Source organism: Phacochoerus africanus, chromosome 14 (genome assembly GCF_016906955.1).
Source record: "Phacochoerus africanus isolate WHEZ1 chromosome 14, ROS_Pafr_v1, whole genome shotgun sequence".
NCBI classification, from domain to species: domain Eukaryota; kingdom Metazoa; phylum Chordata; class Mammalia; order Artiodactyla; family Suidae; genus Phacochoerus; species Phacochoerus africanus.
In genome coordinates, this window is record NC_062557.1 from 23,497,945 (window position 1) to 23,519,266 (window position 21,322).

The 21,322-nt window shown below is 52.9% G+C and overlaps 1 protein-coding gene across 1 annotated transcript in view; it reads left to right on the forward strand.

Moving 5' to 3' along the window:
* The first annotated feature begins 387 nt into the window (after positions 1–387).
* PIP4K2B (phosphatidylinositol-5-phosphate 4-kinase type 2 beta) overlaps positions 388–21,322 on the forward strand; it is a 28,588-nt gene continuing 7,653 nt past the window's right edge. Inside the window, exons 1-7 of the mRNA XM_047758873.1 lie at positions 388–1,073; positions 12,448–12,545; positions 14,873–14,969; positions 17,278–17,430; positions 18,281–18,427; positions 19,801–19,839; positions 20,341–20,454. Of these exons, the coding sequence (XP_047614829.1) occupies positions 915–1,073; positions 12,448–12,545; positions 14,873–14,969; positions 17,278–17,430; positions 18,281–18,427; positions 19,801–19,839; positions 20,341–20,454 (807 nt within the window). The 5' untranslated portion in view covers positions 388–914. The remainder of the gene's footprint in view (positions 1,074–12,447; positions 12,546–14,872; positions 14,970–17,277; positions 17,431–18,280; positions 18,428–19,800; positions 19,840–20,340; positions 20,455–21,322) is intronic.

The window sequence follows — 21,322 nt, forward strand, 5'->3', positions numbered from 1 at the left end:
ACTCAAAGGTCTCATCAAGTGGGCCAGAGAGTAAGAAGATTATAATTTTCTGCTGAAGGATAGGTGTCTTAAGGTGCCAGCCTGCACCTTACCCCGACCCTTTGGCGGGAGGAGGCCGGCGACCGGTGGGTGGGAGCGGGACCCATTCATAAAACCCAAGGCTCCCAGCTGGCTCCTCTCATTGGCCCTGGGGGGAGGGGGCGTGTCCCGCGGGTGGCGTGCATCCCCGGGGTCCAGAGGAGTGGGAAAATCCACGCTTGGGTGGAGCGAGGGGGCGTTCCTTGCCTTTCCGGGCAGGACCTTCTTTTCCCCTCGCAGTGTTCCTTCTCTCTCCCCCGGGGTGGGGATGGTACGTCCCACCCCCGCATTCCCGCCCCTCCTCCTCTCCGGAGCCGTGGCGCTGCCGCCATCTTGGCACGTCAGGTTGAGGAAAAAGCCAAACCCTGGCTTTGGTGGGCCCGGATAGGGAGACCCTCCCGCGGTAGACAGCGAGACCTACCCAGTCCTCCTCCCCTCCCTGCTCGGGCGCGGGATTCTGAGGCACGCGGAGGCCGGCCCGGTTCCTGTCAGGCCCGGGGAGGAGGGGCGGGCCGGGCGACCGCTGCCTCCCCGGGGTGGGCGGTACCACCCAAGCAGGGAGGAGAGGGCCCGGTGGCGGCTGGGCAGCTGCACCGCCTGGGGGCGGGGTGCGGAGCGGGCGGGCGGGCTCCCTGGGGCGGGGCGGGGCGGGGCGGGGCGGAGAGGGCGGGGCGTGGGGAGGACGGAACCACCGGGGCGGGGTGGGGAGGTAACGGGACGGGCGCGACCATGGCGCGCTGAGGGAGCGGGGGTGGGGATCGGTCTGGGGGAGGCCTGGGGCCGCTGGCTTGTGCGCCGTCTCGGTCGCCCCCCCTTTCGCCGCCGCCGCCCCGGGCATGTCGTCCAACTGCACCAGCACCACGGCGGTGGCGGTGGCGCCGCTCAGCGCCAGCAAGACCAAGACCAAGAAGAAGCATTTCGTGTGCCAGAAAGTGAAGCTATTCCGGGCCAGCGAGCCGATCCTCAGCGTTCTGATGTGGGGGGTGAACCACACGGTAACCAGCTCCCCCGCGCGCGCCCCTCCGAGCGCGGCCCCGTGCGCGCTCACGCCCCCCCCCACCCGCCCCCCGCCGCCCCGGGCCCTCGCCTGGCCGGCCCTGCCAGTAACGCGTGCACCCCCTCGACAAGCCACTTGCACGCCCACCCCGCCCTTGCACGCCATCCCGGCCGGGTGTGCCTCCCTGCACGCCACGCGAGGCCTGGTGCCTCCGACGGTGGTGTGCCGTCGCGTCCTCCCCTTCCCTCCAGCCCCTCAAGCTTCCTGCGTCTGGCAGCGGGCAGCCCCTGGAGCACAGAGGGAAGGCCTGGGTGGGGTGGAATGGCTATCATCCTCTCCTCTCACCTCACCCCGTTTGTTGCATTTGTTCTCCCCCTTCTTCCTTATAATTGGCTGCCTAGCTCACTGTCCAGTTGACAGGGCAGGTGGCATTGGCCTGCCTGAATAGTCCTCCGTTTCTGGTCGTTTGATGTGGCTGGTCAAGGTTTCCCCATCCTCCAGACCTCTTTACCCCTGCCTGGAAATCCTCCTCGGGTTTCTTTTCTTCTCGAATAAGATGTATCAACTGGAGAAGCACCGGCTTCCTTGGGCCACAGATCAGGGTCTTCCTGGGTTAGAGAGAAGGGGGAATAACCATTAGAGAAGGTGAGGCCTGCTTATGAGGACTGTTCATAGTAGGAATAACTCGTCTTCCTGAATTCTATGGCGATCGTGTCAAAGATGTTGACTTTTCAGTTACTGCGCTTTCTATTGTGTGGTCGGGAGAGTGTGGTAATGGATAGTGATTATGATGAGAGAGAGGTTCTTTGGGTCCTTGGGCTTCTTTGAGATTGTCCAACTGCTCCCGTTAGAAAGTTGGGGCCCTGCCCAGTATTTGAGTAAGAGGACTTTGTGTGGATCCTGTTTGTTTGGGGTCTTTGTTTCTCTTCCAACTACTTGTTTCTTGCATTTCATTGTGCGTCCTTACTTCCAGAAATGAGCAGAGGAAGTTAAAAAACCCGAAATACCAACTGCACCAATTCAAAGTTTGGAATGAAGAAAGTGAAGCTAATGGCTGGAGTTTCTTGTGGATATCAGTTCTTTAGGCTCCGTGACTTTTCGGAGCACTTGAAATTGCCCATGAGACCAACTGATGACAGAGGAGCCCAGGGCCAGCAAGACTTTGAGCTTTGCTTTACAAGAAGAGCCCCCGGCTGGAGATTGATAAACTGTACTCTCCACCGGGGTTTTAGATCTTTACCTCTACTGCAGAAAGACACCGTGTGTCTGGTGAGGTCTTTGTTGATTTCATGGTCTTGGGCCGGTTCAGTAACCTCACTAAGGTGAGGGTCCTGGCTAGGGTAGGGAGAACCGCTGGTGTAACATCTAGACCTCTGGGAGCTGCTTTGATTCACCCGAGCCCAGCAGAGTTTGTCCCTCTTGCTTCCTGCTGCCTCGGGGGTCATCTGACAATATTGCAGGGAAAACTGGGTCATCAAAATGTGAACCCGGTGTCCCTGCCTGGAAATCAATCCTTGGTTTTGTCGTGCAGCTGGTTTCTCACTAGAAAGCATCCTGTCTGTATAGAGCATTGGTTAGAGGCCTGAGAGTCAGGAATATGACAACTTGTCAGAAGAGGACTCTGGGTCCCTTGTTTTATACCTGAAGGAGTGGAGGCCCTGGGTGGAGGATTATTAGGTTGTCTGTGGTCACAACAAGACATGCAGCCCATTGTCAGTGCAGTATGTTGGGCTGTGTTGGCACATGATGGTGCTTGAATGGCAGGTCTCATTTTCTTTGCTTCCTTTCCTTGCCCTGCCTCTCAGCCCAGGGCCAGGACAGGTGTGTGTGCCTGCGCCTGCTAGTTCCCAGGAGTGTGTGGTGCTTGGTTTTCTGTTAGGCAGGCACTGAGTCTCTGAATGGTAGATGGAGAGATAGGTATCACCCTCTTTGGCTGCTCACTTTAAGCAAGTTTGAGAGCCAGCTGGAAAGGTATTGACTTTAAGCAAGACCCGTACCTCTGGACATAATGAGCGAGCACCTCCAGGGAAACGCACTGGACACGACTGCCCTGGACCGGCCGAGGTCTGGGCATCAGCTAGGCAACAATTCTATTGCTTCCTCTGGGCCTGCCACAAGGTCTAGTACTTCAGGGTCCCCATCTGGGAAATGAAACATCTCCCCAGAAGATTATAAGATCGTGCAGTTCCCAGGAGAGCGAGGGCCACATTGTTCTGGTATCGATAGCCTTTCTTGGAGGCGACCTCCCTCCCGAAGCCAGCTTCTGCCACCTTTCGCAGTCTGAGGTTTCGGATATCACCTTTTCTTGGATTATTCAGTTTCTTGCTGATTTAAGCACGTAGGCCACGATGGTCTATGGCTGACGGTGTATGAGACGTGGAGGATGGATGTGTCTTTATCTGGAGCTCAAGTCAGTTACATGCCCTCTCATGAGGTGGTTGATTTCCTTCTGAGCAGAGAAAGAGAGGTCTTTGAACTCAGCGTCGTGACAGCTGCAGCCCATGGACTTGGTAGAGGAAGGCTGTAGAGAGGGAAAAATCAGACTCTGGATCTGTCAGGGGCGAACTGATAACGAGAGAAAACCAGTGTTTTCGTGGTTCAGGGGTTCTGGAGTTAGGGAAGAGATGGCCTCTGAGAGGGGGCTGGAGACCAGAGGGGGCAGACCTGGCGGATACCCTGTTGGCCATTCTAGGAACCAGGTGTGTATGAAGCCTCACGCAGGTGATCAGAAGGAATAGGAGCCGTTGATGGAAACCATGTTCAACCATTTGGGAAGCTTCGAAGTGATGGCACCATTTACATTCCCCCCCCCCCCCCCCCGTGGTATGTGTGGGTTCCAGTTTCTCCACATCCTTATCAATACTTGTTATTGTCTGTTCTTTATCATAGCTACTCTAGCGGTTTTGAAGGGCATCTCTTTTGTGATCTGGATTTGCACTTCCTAGATGGCTAACTGTGTTGAGCATCTTTTCACGTGCTTATTGTCCAGTTGTATATTTTCACTGGAAACATATATATTAAGATCCTTTGCCAGTTACTTTTGTGCCCATTTTTAAATTGAACTATTTGTCTTTTTACTATCGAATCGTAAGAGTTCTTTATGTATTGTGGCCATAAGTCCCTTATCAGATATGTGTTTCGCAAGTATTTTACTCCGTTCTTTGGGTTATCTTTTTTTAACTTTCTTGATGGTGTCTTTTGAAGCATAAGGCTTTAATTTTGGTAAAGTCCAATTTATCTATTTTTCTTTAGGTATTTATACTTTTGGTGTTATATCTAACCCAAGATCATAAAGATTTACTCCTATATTTTCTTCTAAGAAAACCTCTTACCGTTTTAGCTCTTACGTTTAGGTCTGTAATCCATTTTGAGTTAATTTTTGTGAATGATGTGAGGAACAGTGTTATTCTTAAGTCTGCTCCGTTCTCTCCCACATTCTACCCCCATTCTGTCTACACATTTTCTTTGCTTCACGCAGACCCAGAACCTTCTTTGCCTGCCTTTTTCTCTCGCCCTGCTACTTTAAGAATCTTTAGTGGGAGTTCCCGTCGTGGCGCAGTGGTTAACGAATCCGACTAGGAACCATGAGGTTGCGGGTTCGGTCCCTGCCCTTGCTCAGTGGGTTAATGATCCGGCGTTGCGGGGAGCTGTGGTGTAGGTTGCAGACGCGGCTCGGATTCCGCGTTGCTGTGGCTCTGGGGTAGGCCGGTGGCTACAGCTCTGATTCAACCCCTAGCCTGGGAACCTCCATATGCCGAGGGAGCGGCCCAAAGAAATAGCAAAAAAAGACCAAAAAAAAAAAGAATCTTTAGTAAACATTTCTGCTCTAGTGAAGCCTTTGGATGCATATATTCTTCAGCGCACCTGCCCACCTCCCAGAGAACACTGGGACTGAAAGAGGAGAAGAAAAACCACGGTGTGAAAAGGAAGGATAAACCCAGCCGTGGATTGTTGGCATCTGTGTCTCTCTGTTCTTGCCCTTTCCTTTCTGGAGTTTCAAATCTCCTTGCTCTCAGAAATGTGTTCCCCAGCATGTCATGTTTTCTGATGGTGGCGGATGATTGTAACAAGTGATTGTCAGTGGCGGTCAGCCCGTGGCCAAGCCACCCAGGGGACCCTGGGACATGTCAGGAAGCCCGCATGCCCAACCCATGCCTCCCGAGTAGCAATTCCTGTGAAGGTCACACAGGGAAGTGGAGACTTCCGGAATCAGAAGTTCACCAGACTAGAACTAGTGACTAAATTTTCATGTCCAGCAGGATCAGCCCAGAGCGAACTCTCTGACGTTCTGTCTCATTCAGCTTGTTCGGCCTCCTCATTATTTATGCCGAAGGTTCATGGAGTTAATCGTGTGGATAATCCAAAAACTACTTATATGACGTGAGATACAACAGACTCACCATCCTAATGTGCTCTGCTTACTGTGCTGCTCCAGTGAGTTTGCATTCCACAAGTGCACTTCTGCCGAAGGTGGAAGAGGTTGGCCTAGAAATGTGCTCGGCAGTAAAGCAAAGGCTCATCTTTCAGAAACGTTGCTTCAGTCCCTGCCTTTCACGCTTCAGAGCTTTTAATTACTCTCCTTTGTCGACTAAATAAAATTCATTCTTCTCTCGTTGGCATTTAAGACGCTTTATATTCTGGTCATAGCCTCAGTGGCTAACCTTAATCTTCTTTCCCGTCCTCCAGACCATGAACCTTTGGCGTGGTCACACCAGCTTTGCTGTCCCCTTTTCTTTTGATTGTAGTGTTAGCCATCCTTCGGTCCCCTTTTTTCTAGCTAGCCATCCCTCTGTCCAGCATTTATTGTGCAACTACCATGTGCCAGCCATTGGGCTAGGGACATAAAAATGGGTAAGATAGTCCCTTCCTTCCAGGGCCTCACTGTTGAGTGGAAAAATGAAACACGTAAACAAGTAATTACCAAGTGAATGCAATATTTAGGATATAAAGATGCACAGCAGAATGAGTAACTAGTTCAGCTTGGGGAAGACAGGGAAGCTTTCACAGAAGTGTCATTTAGCCGGATGTTGGGTGATTCTCTTAGCTTTTCCCTTCTTCTGCTCTTGCTGCTGTAGTCTATAACCTGAACTCTTGTAATGGCCCCGTAAATGATCTTGCTATTTATCTTCGTCCTTTCTAATCCTTACTTGATTTTTTTTTTTTTGTCTTTTTAAGGCCATACCTGCATATGGAGGCTCCCAGGCTAGGGGTTGAGTGGGTGCTATAGCTGCCAGCCTACACCACAGCCACAGCAACACTGGATCCTTAACCCACTGAGCAAGGGCAGGGATTGAACCTGTGTCCTCATGGATGCTATTCAGATTCGTTTCCTCTGAGCCACAATAGGAACTCCGTTACTTGATTTTTTTGTTTTGATTTTCCTTTTTGGCCGTCCCGAGGCATATGGAGGTTCCTGGGCCAGGGATCAGATCCGAACCGCAGTTTTGACCTGTGCAGCAGCTGTGGCAACACCGGATCTTGTAACCTGCTGCACCAAGGCGGGGATTGAACCTGTGTCCTGGCACTGCAGAGACGCTGCTAATCCCATTGCACCACAGCGAGAACTCTTCCAATCCTTTCTTGCTTAGGATTCCAGAATTACCATTCTGTCATCAGCCATCTGATCATGTGAATTCCCAGATTTAAACCTGAGAGGACTTCCCATTGCCTGCATAGTTAAGTTCAAATTTATCACATGGTGGACAAACTAAGTTCAAATGCAGGCTGTGTCGCTTAGTATAGCTTTGGAGTAGTGATTTTTCTCTCTTGAGTTTCATTTTCCTTTTCTATAAAATGAGCATAACACTTTCCTTGCAGATTATTAGGAAAGAGGAAAGGAATGGAAAATACTACCTGAATCAGGATAGCTGCCCATAAGAAAGCTTGCACAGCACAGTATAAAGAGCCCAGGTTTTGGCACCAGCACCTCTGGGAGCAAATCCGACTCTGCATACATTGTCTGTGTGACCTTGAGCAAGGTACCTTGAACCTTTTTTTTTTTTTTTGCCAACCTCGAACCTTTTGCAACACCAGATTAATAATACTTTATGGGAGGAGTTCCTGTCGTGGTTCAGCGGAAATGAATCTGACTGGTATCCATGAGGACGGGGGTTCAATCCCTGGCCTTGCTTAGTGGGTTGGGGATCCAGTGTTGCTGTGAGCTGTGGTGTAGGTCACGGATGTGGCTCAGATCCCACGTTGCTGTGGCTGTGGTGTAGGCTGGCAGCTGTAGCTCTGATTGGACCCCTAGCCTGGGAACTTCCATGTGCTGTGGGTGCAGCCCTGAAAAAAAAAAAAGGAAAAAAACTTTATGTGACTCTTAAATTGTAGAAAAGAATAGCAAAGAACAGAATGTATATAGGTAATATATATGGTATATAATACTATAAAGTCCTGATCACTTATAGACATTCAGTAAATAGAAGCAGCTGTTATTTATTTATTTTAGGGCCACACCCCTGGCATATGGAAGTTCCCAGGCTGGGGGCTGAATCAGAGCTGCAGCTGTCAGTCTATACCACAGCCACCTGAACATCAGATCCCACTTAACACTTTAACCCACTGACTGGGGTCAGGGATCGAACCCGCAACTCATAGATACTAATCAGGCTTCGTTACCACTGAGCCACAACGGGAACTCTGCTATTTATTAATGTTGATACTATTTGAGGCTGTTCACCTATCTTTCCTGTACTGCCTCCCTTCATTCCTTAGTGCCTTTCGCCTTCCCTGCCGCTACCTCCTGCCCCCCGCCCTCCGGCCCCCCCGCAAGATAGGCAATATACTTTTATAGCTCTGAGGCTTGTTTCTTTTTTTTTTTTGTGCTATTTCTTTGGGCCGCTCCCGCAGCTCATGGAGGTTCCCAGGCTAGGGGTCGAATCGGAGCTGTAGCCCCTGGCCTACGCCAGAGCCACAGCAACTCGGGATCCGAGCTGCGTCTGCAACCTCCACCACAGCTCATGGCAACGCCAGATCCTTAACCCACTGAGCAAGGGCAGGGACCGAACCTGCAACCTCATGGTTCCTAGTCGGATTCGTTAACCACTGCGCCACGACGGGAACTCCTGAGGCTTGTTTCTGAATGTTCCCTGGCTGGGATTCCCTTCCTTGGGTTGTTTTTGTTTGGTTGTTTTTTGAGGGTTTTCCTGAGAACAACCACCCTAGGCCTTTCTCACATTCGAGACCTTTCTCTATCACTTCCTCTAGCAGCCAGTCCTCTCGCTCTCAGGCAGAATCAATCATTTCTTTCTTGCTTTTTTTCTTTAGTCTTTTTGTTTTTTTAGGGCTGTGCCCGAGGCATACAGAGGTTCCCAGGCTAGGGGTTTAAGCGGAGCGGTAGCTGCCGGCCTACACCAGAGCCACAGCCACGCCAGATCCGAGCCACATCTGCGACCTACACCACAGCTCATGACAACGCCAGATCCTTGACCCACTGAGCGAGGCCAGGGATCGAACCCGAAACCTCATAGCCTCATGGTTCCTAGTTGGATTCGTTTCTGCCGTGCCACGACAGCAACTCCCAGACTCAATCGCTTCTTAATCTGCTTTTCCATCTCCCTTTATTCATAACTGTAGCACTCATCACACTGTTTTTTGTTTCTTGGTTTTTTATGTTGTGTTTGTTCTCTGTTGCCTCTCCTCTCAGCTCAACAGAGACCAGATCTCTTGGTTTTTGTATCTGCAGCTTCTGGCACAGAGTAGGGCCCTCAATACACTGAGTAGAGACCTTCAGTGCCAGGCTAGGGAGTTAAAACTTTACCCTGAGGTTGGTGAGGCGCCATGGGAGATTTTTAAGCGCCAGTGTAACATGATCTTGTAGGTTCTTCCAGCGTCCAGTGCTCTTGGCAATAGCAGCAGGGCCATTAGGTTCCATTTCTAGCCTGATGTGTGAGGGCTGGAGGCTGACTCTGACCGTTGCCACCTCACCCTCTGGAGCTCTGCTATGCTGTTCTCTGTCCCTGTGTCCTCACTTACTTAAATGCTCCTTGACTTCAAGTTTTGCTGTGTCTCAGGTTTGTCTCATCTCCCTGATAAGAGGATACACTTCGCACTTTTGCGTTGACAGTGCTCACAGCATGTCCCTTCTCCCTAACATGCAGTGAAGTGTGTAGTAGGCATTTCCGGAAGGGCTTGTTCAATTGCAACTGAATAGATCTCTCTGGGGATATGAAATTTTAGCACAACTTAAAAAAAAAAAAAAGTACAGTTAATCCCTGGAGTGAATCATCTACATGTGGCCCCGTGGAAATGAGGGTGCGTCTGCATAGTTCAGCCATATGGATTGTTCACCCGTATATTATCTGTTAGAAACTTCCTGGTGTTGGGGTGTATAGTTAAGAACAGAGATGAGGTGAGAACTAAAAATTGACCAACTGACAACTCCTCAAACTCTGCTACACTTAGTTCCCACTGAGAATTAATGAATAGCTTGTGTTAGAGTAATTCATCCTGGCTAAGGGGCAGTTGGTCCCTTGCAAGCAATTTAGACTTTCCTAGTTCTCCCAGTAACAAGCTATAGCATAGAGTCTGAATTTTATTTTATTTTTTTTGTCTTTTTGCTATTTCTTTGGGCCGCTCCCGAGGCATATGGAGGTTCCCAGGCTAGGGGTCCAATCGGAGCTGTAGCCACTGGCCTACGCCAGAGCCACAGCAACTCGGGATCTGAGCCGCATCTGCAACCTACACCACAGCTCACGGCAACGCTGGATCGTTAACCCACTGAGCAAGGGCAGGGACCGAACCCGTAACCTCATGGTTCCTAGTCGGATTCGTTAACCACTGCGCCACGACGGGAACTCCAGAGTCTGAATTTTAGACTAACCCAGAATCCATCAGTAGCGGATATTGGAACATTTTGGGACAAAATCATACTCTCGGAGTTCCTGTCGTGGCACGGTGGTTAACAAATCCGACTAGGAACCATGAGGTTGTAGGTTCAATCCCTGGCCTTGCTCAGTGGGTTAAGGATCCGGCATTGCCGTGAGCTGTGGTGTAGGCCAGCGGCTACAGCTCCAATTAGACCCCTAGCCTGGGAACCTCCATATGCTGTGGGAGCAGCCCTAGAAAAGGCAAAAAGACCAAACAAAAACCAAAATCAAAAGCCATACTTTCTAGGGAGTTCCCTTTGCGGCTCAGCGGTCATGAATCTGACTAGTATCCACAGGACACATGTTCTGATCCCTGGCCCTGCTCAGTGGGTTAAAGGATCTGGCATTGCTATGGCTGTGGCCAGCAGCTGTAGCTCCGATTCGACCCCTAGCCTGGGAACCTCCATGTGCCAAGGGTGCGGCCCTAAACGAACAAACAAACAAAAAAACATACTCTTTGAACCAGTGATACTTCTTTCTAGCACGGAAGTGTGAGTAGAAAAGGCAGAACTGCACAAGATGCATGAACTTCTTAACTTCTTTCAATCTCAGAGCCAGCTCTAATATGCCAGAGAAAAGGAAGTGGGACAGCTACCATGAATTGTTTCTATTGGCAGAAAAACAAGGAAGGGGAACAGTTTCCTCTGTAGGCACGCACTTACTCCCTGGAGTGGGATCTGGCGGGGCTTTTTTTGGTGGCCATTTAGCCGATGGCGGGTGTCAGACCTGGATGCTAGGAATTGGAAATGTGATTTGATGAGTTTTGACAAATGTATATACCCATGTCATCATCACCCTAAACAACATAAAGAACATTTCTGTCACACTCCTAGATCCCTTTGCGGTCAACCACACCCCCACCGCCTCCCAGCAAACCCAGGCAACTTTCTGTTGTTTTTGTTTTTTGTTTTGGTTTTTGTCTTTTTAGGGCTGTACCTGGGGCATATGGAGGTTCCCAGGCTCTAGTTGGAGCTACAGATGCTGGCCTAGAGGGATCTGAGCCACGTCTGCCACCTACACCACAGCTCATGGCAGTGCCCAGGCAACCTTTTTTAATTGGATTTCTCTCACTATAGATTTTGGAAATTCATATAAATGGAATCACATAGGATGTACCCGGTCCGTTTTTGCCGGGGTTTACTGAGTTTGCCCCACTGCCCGCTTACATTTCTGCCCTCCGGCCCCCTTCCATACACATGCTCCTCTGCCTTCCTTAATCTCCCCGTGAGTAAATTGGGCTTCTCACCATCTCTGGGAAGGTATGATTCCCCAGCCCAGTTACTGCATTAACTTCAACTTCCTCAATCCTCTGACATTTCTAAATAAAAAAGTTTTGGAACATGAAAGGGGCAGCAAATTAAATGGTATTTCCCCCCATTTATGCTCCTGGAGGAGTTCTAATGACTGTTTTTCCCTCCCGGCCACATGGGGCCTCATTGAGATAATAGGATTTGCAAGGAGAGTATCCGGGAGACACAAGACTGCTCCCCCTGCCCCCTGTCCATTAAGTCAGGACTGAGGCGTCCTCTCTAAATCCTGAATGCATTAGTGGCAGCTGGGTGGAGGGTCAAATGTCAAATACTCTGCTGTGATGGGAGAGGACATCTGTGGCTAATTAGATCACTAATTGGCTAAGCTGGGGCTGGGGACGGGCAGGAGCTGCCCTCTCAGCTCGGCACCAATGGGAAGCCAGTTCTCCACGCAGCCTCCAGCTCCCCAAGGGAGATGAAAGACAATGAGGAGGTTTATTTGCAGTAGGGGCAAGGCTGCCGCATCTCTCCCAGTTCAGCATGAGGCAGGGCGTGACTTTAGAAACTGGCCCTCCTTTAATCAGGAGAGTAAGAGTGAGCCAGTGGGCCAGATGTCTACCTCGTCTGCTCACTTTAATCCTTTAGACTTACACACCCACACAAACCCACCCAGCATTTTTCTTGCCCCAGGCCAATTCCTTGCAGGACCCTCAATTCGTGTGAAGATGTTCAAAGGCCTCAGCCAATACTCAGGTAGTTGGGTGAATGTTTACTCATTGATCCATTTATTATTGCATTTGACAAATACATAGATGGTACCAGCAAAGGGTGGTGCCAAGCACTGTGGAGCCTCCAAGGATCTTTGAAAGCAAAGATCAGTGATGGGATCTTGCCTACCACACAGTCAAGCAGGCTCTCGAAGTCGAGAAGCATTAACTCCTGTCTGAGGGAGGCTGCGAGATGGCCAAAACGATGGATGCAAACAGTGCTTCAGGAGTTTTCCAAGATGGGAAAGAATGTTTATGGTCTAGAGACCATGGAAACCTTCATAGAGGAGGCGCTTTTTGAGCTAGACCGTCTCAGGTGGGGAAAGTTCCAGGAGGTAGAGATGAAGTTGGGAACTTATTTGAAAAGAAAAAGAGGAGGGACTCCAAGGACAAGTTCTTGGTGAGATGGTGGCATCTCTGTTGCAGCAGAGTATCTTCCCCAGGTGGCCTCCCGGCTGAGACCCCCCCACTTCCCCCTTGCTTTGCAGATCAATGAGCTGAGCAATGTCCCTGTCCCTGTCATGCTAATGCCGGATGACTTCAAGGCCTACAGCAAGATCAAGGTGGACAATCACCTCTTCAATAAGTAAGTTGCCTGCTGAGTGGGCTCAGTTTTGTGGGCAGTTCTTTCCCTCAAGACAGAGAGCTTTCCCAAACCTTGCTGCGGTGGGGCCCAGTGAGCACCTGGCAGGGTGTGACAGCGACACCTGGATCACAGAGCCGAAAAACTGGTTGGGAAAATGCATTCATTACGTGCCGCTCCCCCTTGTGCTGTCCTGCCACCTCCGTCCCTTATCGGCCTCCCTCCGGTGCCCCGCAGGGCTTGTGGCTCGGCACAGGGTGATTCATCTAGGGCCCATTTAGGTGAAAGCAAGCTGCTCGGCAGCTGGGGTGTCTAGTACGAGACCCCTATCTTGATCTTGGTCTGAGACAAAAAGCTGCCAGGCATATTCCTGGCCTGGGATGCGGCCAAGCTCCTTTCTTTCCAACTAGCGTGTGAACAACAGGCTGAGCGTGGGGCCCGGGGGCGCTATTGAAAATCGTTCTTCCCATTTTTGCTCTTTGTGGCTTCTGGGGTTAACATCAGTGTCTAAAGGTTGTCGCAGACTGAGATGGAGCAGCCATTGCACCGGGCCCTTGAGAGGCCTTGCTTTTTCATCCTCCTGTGGGTCACTCCAGAAAATATTTACTGCTCACACTCTCTTCCCTTCTGCATTTGAATCCTGGTTCCTCTCTCCATTGCCCCACAGTCCCCACCCCCTTACCAGCGGGGCTCTGTCAGCCCACCATTCCCAGACTGTTAGCCCAGAGGAGAAGCTTGATTTGAAAACATCCATTAGTGGCCTCTCTCTGCCATAGTAAGTAATGATAACATCATATTCTAGAAGCTGTCTGTCTTCATAGCTGCTACTTGCTAAGTGGCCACTTGCATAGAAGACAAACTCCTGGGCTACTCTCTGCTCACACTGCTACTCCAAACATCAAGTGTCTGGGTTTTCCATGCATCACACATGTGGTCACCAGCTAGGTGTCCTTACAGTTAGTTCCGTTCTGACACTTGATCTGGAGTTAGCATCAGGTCTCACAGGTTAAGGGCTGAATCTCAAGTCCAGGTGGTCGCCTGTCCTTCTGACCCACTTGCTATAGCTTGGACATTCCCACCCTCCCCTTTGCGTTCAAATTTTTTTTTTTTTTTTTTAGGGCTGCACCAGAGGCATGTGGAAGTTCCCAGGCTAGAGGCAGAATTGGAGCTACAGCTGCCAGCTTACACCACAGCCACAGCAACGTGGGATCCGAGCTGCGTCTGCGACCTATACCACAGCTCATGGCAACATCGGATCCTTAACCCACTGAGCGAGGCCAGGGATTAAACCCGGGTCCTCATGGATACGAGTCAAATTCGTTTCCGCTGCGGCCGCAATGGGAACTCCCCCCAGGAATTTCCACATGCTGCAGGCGCTGCCAAAAACAAACAAACAAAAACCCCTGGGGTGAAGAGGCGGGTTCAGTCCCTGGCCTTGCTCGGAGGGTGGGGGATCTAGTGTTGCTGTGAACTGTGGTGCAGGCCGGCCACAGCAGCTCTGATTCCACCCCTAGCCTGGGAACCTCCATATGCCGCAGGTAGGTGCGGCCCTAAAAGAAAAACAAACAGAAAAACCATGGAGGATTTGGAGGAGGCATTCCTTCAAGGTGATTCTCTCCCCCCCTGGGAATCTGTGGCTTGACGAAGGAGCTGGTTGGTGCCAGCACCCAGCAAACCAGGCATCATGAAAAGACGGGATCCCAGTGGGTTGACTGAGGACCTCTTCAGTGGAAAGCACCCTCCCCTTCCTCCCAGTGGAAGCCAAGGGCAGGACTTCCCGGGTGTCACCCTCTAAAGACATGCTGATAGGAGCATCCATCCCCAGAGGGGAGTGGCCCTTTGAAGGGAAAAGCCTTTCCCTTTAGCGGTCAGACTGATGTTTACGCACGGAGCTGTTCGCAGCCCTCACCCACCTGTAGCAAGTAGAGCACTTGTGAAGTAGAAGCCGGCAGCCAGTCCCACTTCTCTGCAGGTAAGGTTTTTTGTTGTTTTTTTTTTTTTTTTTCTCTTTCATGTCAATTTTATTGAAAGAAAACATAGATAACTCAGAAAAGGTACACAAATCATAAGAACACAACTAGAGGAATTTTTATAAGGGGCATGCGAGGAATGTGACGTTTTTAAACTTTGACCTGCTCAGAATCACCTGGAGTGGTGGTTAAAAATGCAGATTTCCAGGCTCACCTCCAGAATTTGGGGGGCTTAGCAACCTACATTTTAGGCACTGCAGATGGTTCTGACCCACGTGACCTGTGCACCACCCCTTAAGAAGTCCTGATGTACGAATTAGAGGAGCAGGAAACACAAACATGTCTCTGCTTTTCCCCTAGAGAGAACCTCCCCAGCCGCTTTAAGTTTAAGGAGTACTGCCCCATGGTGTTCCGAAATCTCCGGGAGAGGTTTGGGATTGATGATCAGGATTACCAGGTATGGGGGGTTTTTGCAAAATGGGAGGGGTCAGGGAGTGGAGGGGGGTCAGGAGGCCACAGGACAAATCGAGAAAAAAAATGTGTCTATTCTGGAGTTCCCGTCATGGCTCAGTGGTTAACGAATCCACCTAGGAACCATGAGGTTGCGGGTTCGATCCCTGGCCTTGCTCAGTGGGTTAAAGATCCGGCATTGCTGTGAGCTGTGGTGTAGGTTGCAGGCGCGGCTCGGATCCTGCGTTGCTGTGGCTCTGGCGTAGGCCGGTGGCTACAGCTCCGATTAGACCCCTAGCCTGGGAACCTCCATATGCCATGGCTGCGGCCCTCAAAAGACAAAAGAAAAAAAAAAAGTGTCTACTCTTCCCGTGCTGCATCCTCCTGTCATGTCTCGCTCCAGCCCAGGCGGTCTTTCCCCCGTGGCGATGGACTCTGGGAGGGCTGAGGGCCTTAGAAGTGCTTCCAGCTCCTCTTCCTGGGAGGGAGCACGGTGGGAGGGAGAGGGTCCGTGGAAGCTGCTTCATTTTAGTCTGACAGCCCCAGCCTAGGCTGAAAAACCCTTCTCCTTCATGGTATGACTCAAAAGAGAATTGTTGCCAGTGAGATGATCCCTTAAAGCAGATAAGACAGATTAGAAAAGGAAGACTTCAAGGGTAGTGTAACTTCTTGCCAGGTGCCACCTCCCAAACGTGTCCCCTGTCCTGATGTTGGGGGGGGCTGGGCATGGCAGGGCAACTGTCCCCTTCAGGGGGTGATCACATCACGGAGGCCTTTGTCCTGTTGGGAGGGATCATCCCAATAGCAGGGACATTACAGTCTGACGCACCGTCTGTAGCTTCTCTTACTTCTCCCCCGGCACCTTCCGTGGACGTCTTCCCCTGGCAGCCAGCCTGGGGGTGAAGGCGGGAGCATTTTCCACTTCGCTTGTGTAGCAGTCAGAAATATAGCTGATTTTCAGTTGTCCGTGGGGGGGACGAAGGGCGCGTACAGCCTAGTGAAGTCTAAAAGGGGTGCCCGCCTCTTGTAAAACACTGTAACTCCTCCCACCCCAGTCCCAGGAAGTCTTCCGCAGAGTAGAAGCAGGAGGGGCCTCGGGCGAGTCCCCCTCCCCGCTGCCCCCACTCCAGGGCGGGGGCTACCCAAGAGGAGGGTGGGGGGCTGTGAGAGGAGCAAGAGAGGCCCGGGACTTGAACAGTCAGGAATGGCCATGTCCAAGGGGTGCTGGGAGGTCCCCCAGCCCCTCCTGCTGGGACCAAACCCGAAGTAAGTCACGTCCCGTTCACAGCATGAGGTTGTCTGGAAGCTCCTGGCCATTTTCGCAAGCCCAGGTGGCTCGGGGCTCTTCCTTTCGCCGGGGCTCTTGGCCTTCCCCTCTGCCGTCTGGCCACATCCTCGCAGTGTCTGTGTTTTTCCCTGACGGCCTCGTGCTGTCAGAGAAAAGTGCCTGTGCTCCAGACTGTGACAGGGCAGGAAGGATGGTGTTCGGGGGGGGCTCTGCTCTTCGAGCTGGGAAGTGCTGCCTGGGAACGAGGCCCAGGTAGGACGGGGCTGTCAGCTCTCTGCCTTCTGACCTCCCGAAGCTCTTGCCGGCATCTGCGTGGTGAACGCATCCCTCTGGTTGACGCACCTTCCCCTCTTCCCTCCCGCTTGAGGCTTCTCCTGCCTCCCAATCCCAGTGGGAGGGGAGCCTTGAGGAGGAGCAGGGGCAGAGCCAGAAAAGCCCCCCAGGTCTGCCTTGGAGCTCTGCTCGGACACGCAGGAGTTTGAGTTGAGGGGAGAGGTGTGGGGCAGAGCTGCGACGAGCAACGTCCTGCTTTGGGAAGGGTTTCCCAGCATCGGCGTGCGGACGGGAATGAAAGACGCCGCGTTAGACGTCGCAAGTGTTTCCTAAGCTTTGTCTTCGTGGCCCCAGGAGACGGGGAAAATCCTCTCGGGCTCCAGGTGAGGAGGCTCAGGATCGGAGTGCAGTGGCTCACTCATGGTCATACACGTGGGCCTCGGGACTGGAACCCAGGCCCCTAACCTCAGAGGCTGAGTTTCAGTTTAGAGAGTAGCTAAGAGCCAGATGAAGGGAAGTATTTCAGAGTCCCAGGCCAGGATTAGGAGCAGGTGGGAATGAACAGTTCTTGCCTCACTTAAGGAGGACTTCTGGGAGAGAAAAGAAGCCCCTCTGAGAAAGGGGTGGGCCAGGTGCCCTGACCCTTAGTGCCGTGGGCCCACAGCGGCCTGACCCATCAGACCCGACTCAGAGGCAAAAGCAGAGCCCTCGTTCCCCCCCCCATGCACAGCCCGCTTTTGTCTCGGTCCCTCAGAATTCCGTGACGCGCAGCGCCCCCATCAACAGTGACAGCCAGGGCCGGTGTGGCACTCGTTTCCTCACCACCTACGACCGGCGCTTCGTGATTAAGACTGTGTCGAGTGAGGACGTGGCTGAGATGCACAACATCTTAAAGAAATACCACCAGGTATGGTGAGTCGCAAGCCTGGGCAGCGGAGAACGGGTCGGAAGAGAGAAGGAGCCCCTGCTGGAGCTTCCTGGGGAGGGCTCGGTCCGCCCTGGAAATGTCAGGTGCCTCCTGATAACCAAGCCCTTGCCCTTCCGCGAGGCCGCATCTCTCTGAGGCGAAAGGCCTACTTGAGAGAAAGAAAAGACGTGAAGGCATGTTAGGGACACCGTCCCAGCTGAACAGCTGTTTCTCGCCGGCGTTGGGACATTCGCTCGCTCTGGCACCTGCCTCGCATCTTCTAAAGCAGGTCCCCTCGGCTGGGGGCAGGGCCGCCGCTCTTCCCATCCCACTCTCGCTCCTCTGGAGGGAGCGCCTGTTCTAAGCCCCTGGAGTCTTCAGGGGAAGCTGGCTTCTCCCTGGGCATCTGAGAGGTGGTGGAAGGGACCTCTGGTGTTTGGGGAGTTAGAGCAGCAAGCCCTGGGGCGGGGCACGGGCGAGAGCGTGGGGTGCCAGCCATCCTGTTTTCCTGGGCGGCCGCGTCATAGCCCTGCCCCTGCCTCCGCCCTCCGGCTGTCCCGTTTCCGGCTCGCAGGGGAGATGCAAGGCCTCCATCAGTGCTTTCCCCACAAAATCCCAACCCTCTGAAACCCCAGGGCCTCCATACTTGTCTTCAGCCTCTCACGCTGCCAGGCCCATGGGGGTTGGGGTGGCTGTTGCCTGTGGTAAGTCTGAGGGACCCCCATGACTTCAGGGAATCCCGTCTGCAAAGCACTGGTCTGGGGCAGGCATCCTCGGGAGCCTTCCGGCCCGGGTGGAGCCCTGCCGCCCCCGGCGCCTTCACACGTTCGCTTCCTCCCTTCCTCTCTAGTTCATAGTGGAGTGTCACGGCAACACCCTTTTGCCACAGTTCCTGGGCATGTACCGCCTGACCGTGGATGGCGTGGAAACCTACATGGTAGTCACCCGGAATGTGTTCAGCCATCGGCTCACCGTGCACCGCAAGTATGACCTCAAGGTGAGGGGCTCCGGGCCGGCTCTGTGCCGCCCTCTCCCTGAGGCCTGGGGGGCCCACGCCGCCAGCTTCCACATAATGGGGAGGCCGGAGCATGTGTTTTGGAGGGACCAGTGACTCTGGAGTTGATGGGCCTCATTCGTGTGAGCCAAAGGCTGTCCGAAGTCCAGGTGACAGTTACAAGAGGTTACAGAAGCCCCAGATGTACCACACTTACGTAACAATTGATATTCTCCAACTCCTGCCAGTGGGACGTGCACACCGAGGGCAGCCATACAGGCACAGGCAGTGCTGGCGCACGCACGCGGCAGCTGTCTGGGCCCCGCAGGCTGACGGCACGTGCGCATTTCTAGACACACGTGTGCCTGTGCACCACAGCGCCCCGTGTTCCCGAACCTGGCTTCCTGACTCCCGTCCCCTCGCACCGCCCTCCCTCTGCTGCAGCCTCGCTGGTCTCCTTTCCGCCCCTGCAGTGCCTGTGCTCCCTGCTCCCCAGGATCTTGCATGGGCCTCCCGCAGTCTTTTCCCTGCGTGCCCTTTTCTGCACCTCCGCCTTACCCGGCCTAAGTACTTCCCACTCCTCCTTCCCAGCTCAGCCCAAACCTCTCTTCTTCTAGGAAGCAGGCTTTGACCCCTGCCCCTGAACTGCCTGCTCTCAGAGTCCTGTCTTCTTCTCCCTTGTACCACTTGGTACCATCGTTGTTTGGGTGTTTTTTGGCTGGGCCTATGGCATGTGGAAGTTCCCGGGCCAGGGGTCAAACCTGCGCCACAGCAGTGGCCTAAGCCGCTGCAGTAACAATACCAGATCCTTAACCTGCTGTGCCACAGAACTCCAGTTGTAATTACTGAATTTATATATATATATATTTGTCTTTTTGTCTTTTCTGGGGCTGCCCCCGTGGCGTATGGAGGTTCCCAGGCTAGGGGTCGAATCGGAGCTGTAGCTGTCAGCCTACACCACAGCCACAGCAACTTGGGATCCGAGCCGCATCTGCGACCTACACCACAGCTCATGGCAACAGTGGATCTTTAACCCACTGAGCGAGGCCAGGGATCGAACCTGCGACTTCATGGTTCCTAGTCGAATTTGTTTCCACTGCGCCACAACAGGAACTCCGTGAATTGATTAATCGTATGGCTACTGCTTCGTGTCTGGCTCCCCTGTTAGGAGGGCAGGGACTGAGTCTCTCAGTTCAGCCTGCTTCCTGGCACGTGTCTGGTGTAGTCAGAACTCTGTAACCAGTCTGTGGTAGAGGAAGTGAAGGCCCCTCTAGGAGTCTAACCAGCCTGCTTGAGTTTACCTGCTGCTCTCCCCAGACACTGGTACATATTTTTCGCCTCAGCTGGACGTCTCCTGACGGCTCTTATCCTTTCAGGGTTCTACTGTGGCCAGAGAAGCCAGCGACAAGGAGAAGGTATGCTGGGGCCTGTGCTGATCACTTGTGGAGTGGGTCCCTTGAAATCAGAAACACCTCCGTCAGCCATCCTGTCACTGCCTCCTCTAGTTCCACCCTGCCCCCGTCGTTCGCAGCCGGTTGATGTGAGACGCTCTGGGTCACTAAACGCCGGCTTGGCCTCATCCTTGGCCGAGGCGTGGTCTCCATCCAGCCTTTTCCCTTGGCCCTCGCCGGTCCTCCAGAGGGCTGGCAGTGTCCGTCTCATGGTCCAGCCTGCATCGGTGAGCGGCCGATTGAGCCCCGAGGCAGTGCAGGCTCTGCAGGGAGTCCTTTGGTCAGTCCTCGCTGTCCGGCACGCGCCACATACTTGCCTCCCCGGCTGGCCCGAGGCCTGGCCCTCTGGACTGAGCCGTTGACCGGGCAGGTTGGGCCCAGGTCCCTTTCCTTCCCTGCATGGTTGCCCCTGCAGAGGGCGCCTCGGTGTTGGCCACCAGCCTAACGCGGCTGTTGCTCTCCCAGGCCAAGGACTTGCCAACCTTCAAAGACAACGACTTCCTCAACGAGGGGCAGAAGCTGCACGTGGGAGAGGAAAGTAAAAAGAACTTCCTGGAAAAACTGAAACGGGATGTAGAGGTACATATGAACCATTGTTTTTACTTTGGTTGAGCAGGGCCCCCTGTTGTTCCCAGAGCAGGAGCCTCTTGAACCTTAAGAAAAATTGAATTACTGCGTTCCAGGAGTGTGGACAAAGGGCACCTGGTGATTTGAGCCACGTGGGTCGTTACTTGCATCTAAAGTTAGTGCCAATGGGAGTTCCCGTCGTGGCGCAGTGGTTAACGAATCCGACTAGGAACCATGAGGTTGCGGGTTCGGTCCCTGCCCTTGCTCAGTGGGTTAACGATCCGGCGTTGCCCTGAGCTGTGGTGTAGGTTGCAGACATGGCTTGGATCCCGTGTTGCTGTGGCGTAGGCTGGCGGCTACAGCTCCGATTTGACCCCTAGCCTGGAAGCCTCCATATGCCGCAGGAGGGGCCCAAGAAATGGGAAAAAAGACAAAATAAATAAATAAATAAAGCTAGTGCGAATGAAGCTTCCATCTGAGGGGACACAGTTTGGGGCAGTGGTACGTTTGTAGCTCAGCTTGGAGTGCTTCCCTCCTCTCTTCACCAGTCTGTTCCAACCCCTTTGCAGACTCCTCTTCAGATTTCCTTTCCAGGGGTGTCCCCTAGTGGAAGAGGCACCCCGCTGTCAGTGACCGGAAACCAGCTAGTAAGATCTACCAGCCATGCCTTCCTCTGGCTCTGATTCGCACCCACCCAGCGACCCTCCAGTTGGAATGGGACTTCTGTGCACAAGTTCCTCTAGGGAGGACAGGTGCTAAATGACGAATGTGATTTTCGTACCACTTGATAACTCAGTGTTTCTTTCTTTCTTCTTGGGCTGCCCCACGGCATATGGAGTTCCTAGGTCCGGGATCCGATCCGAGTCATGGCTTCGGCAAT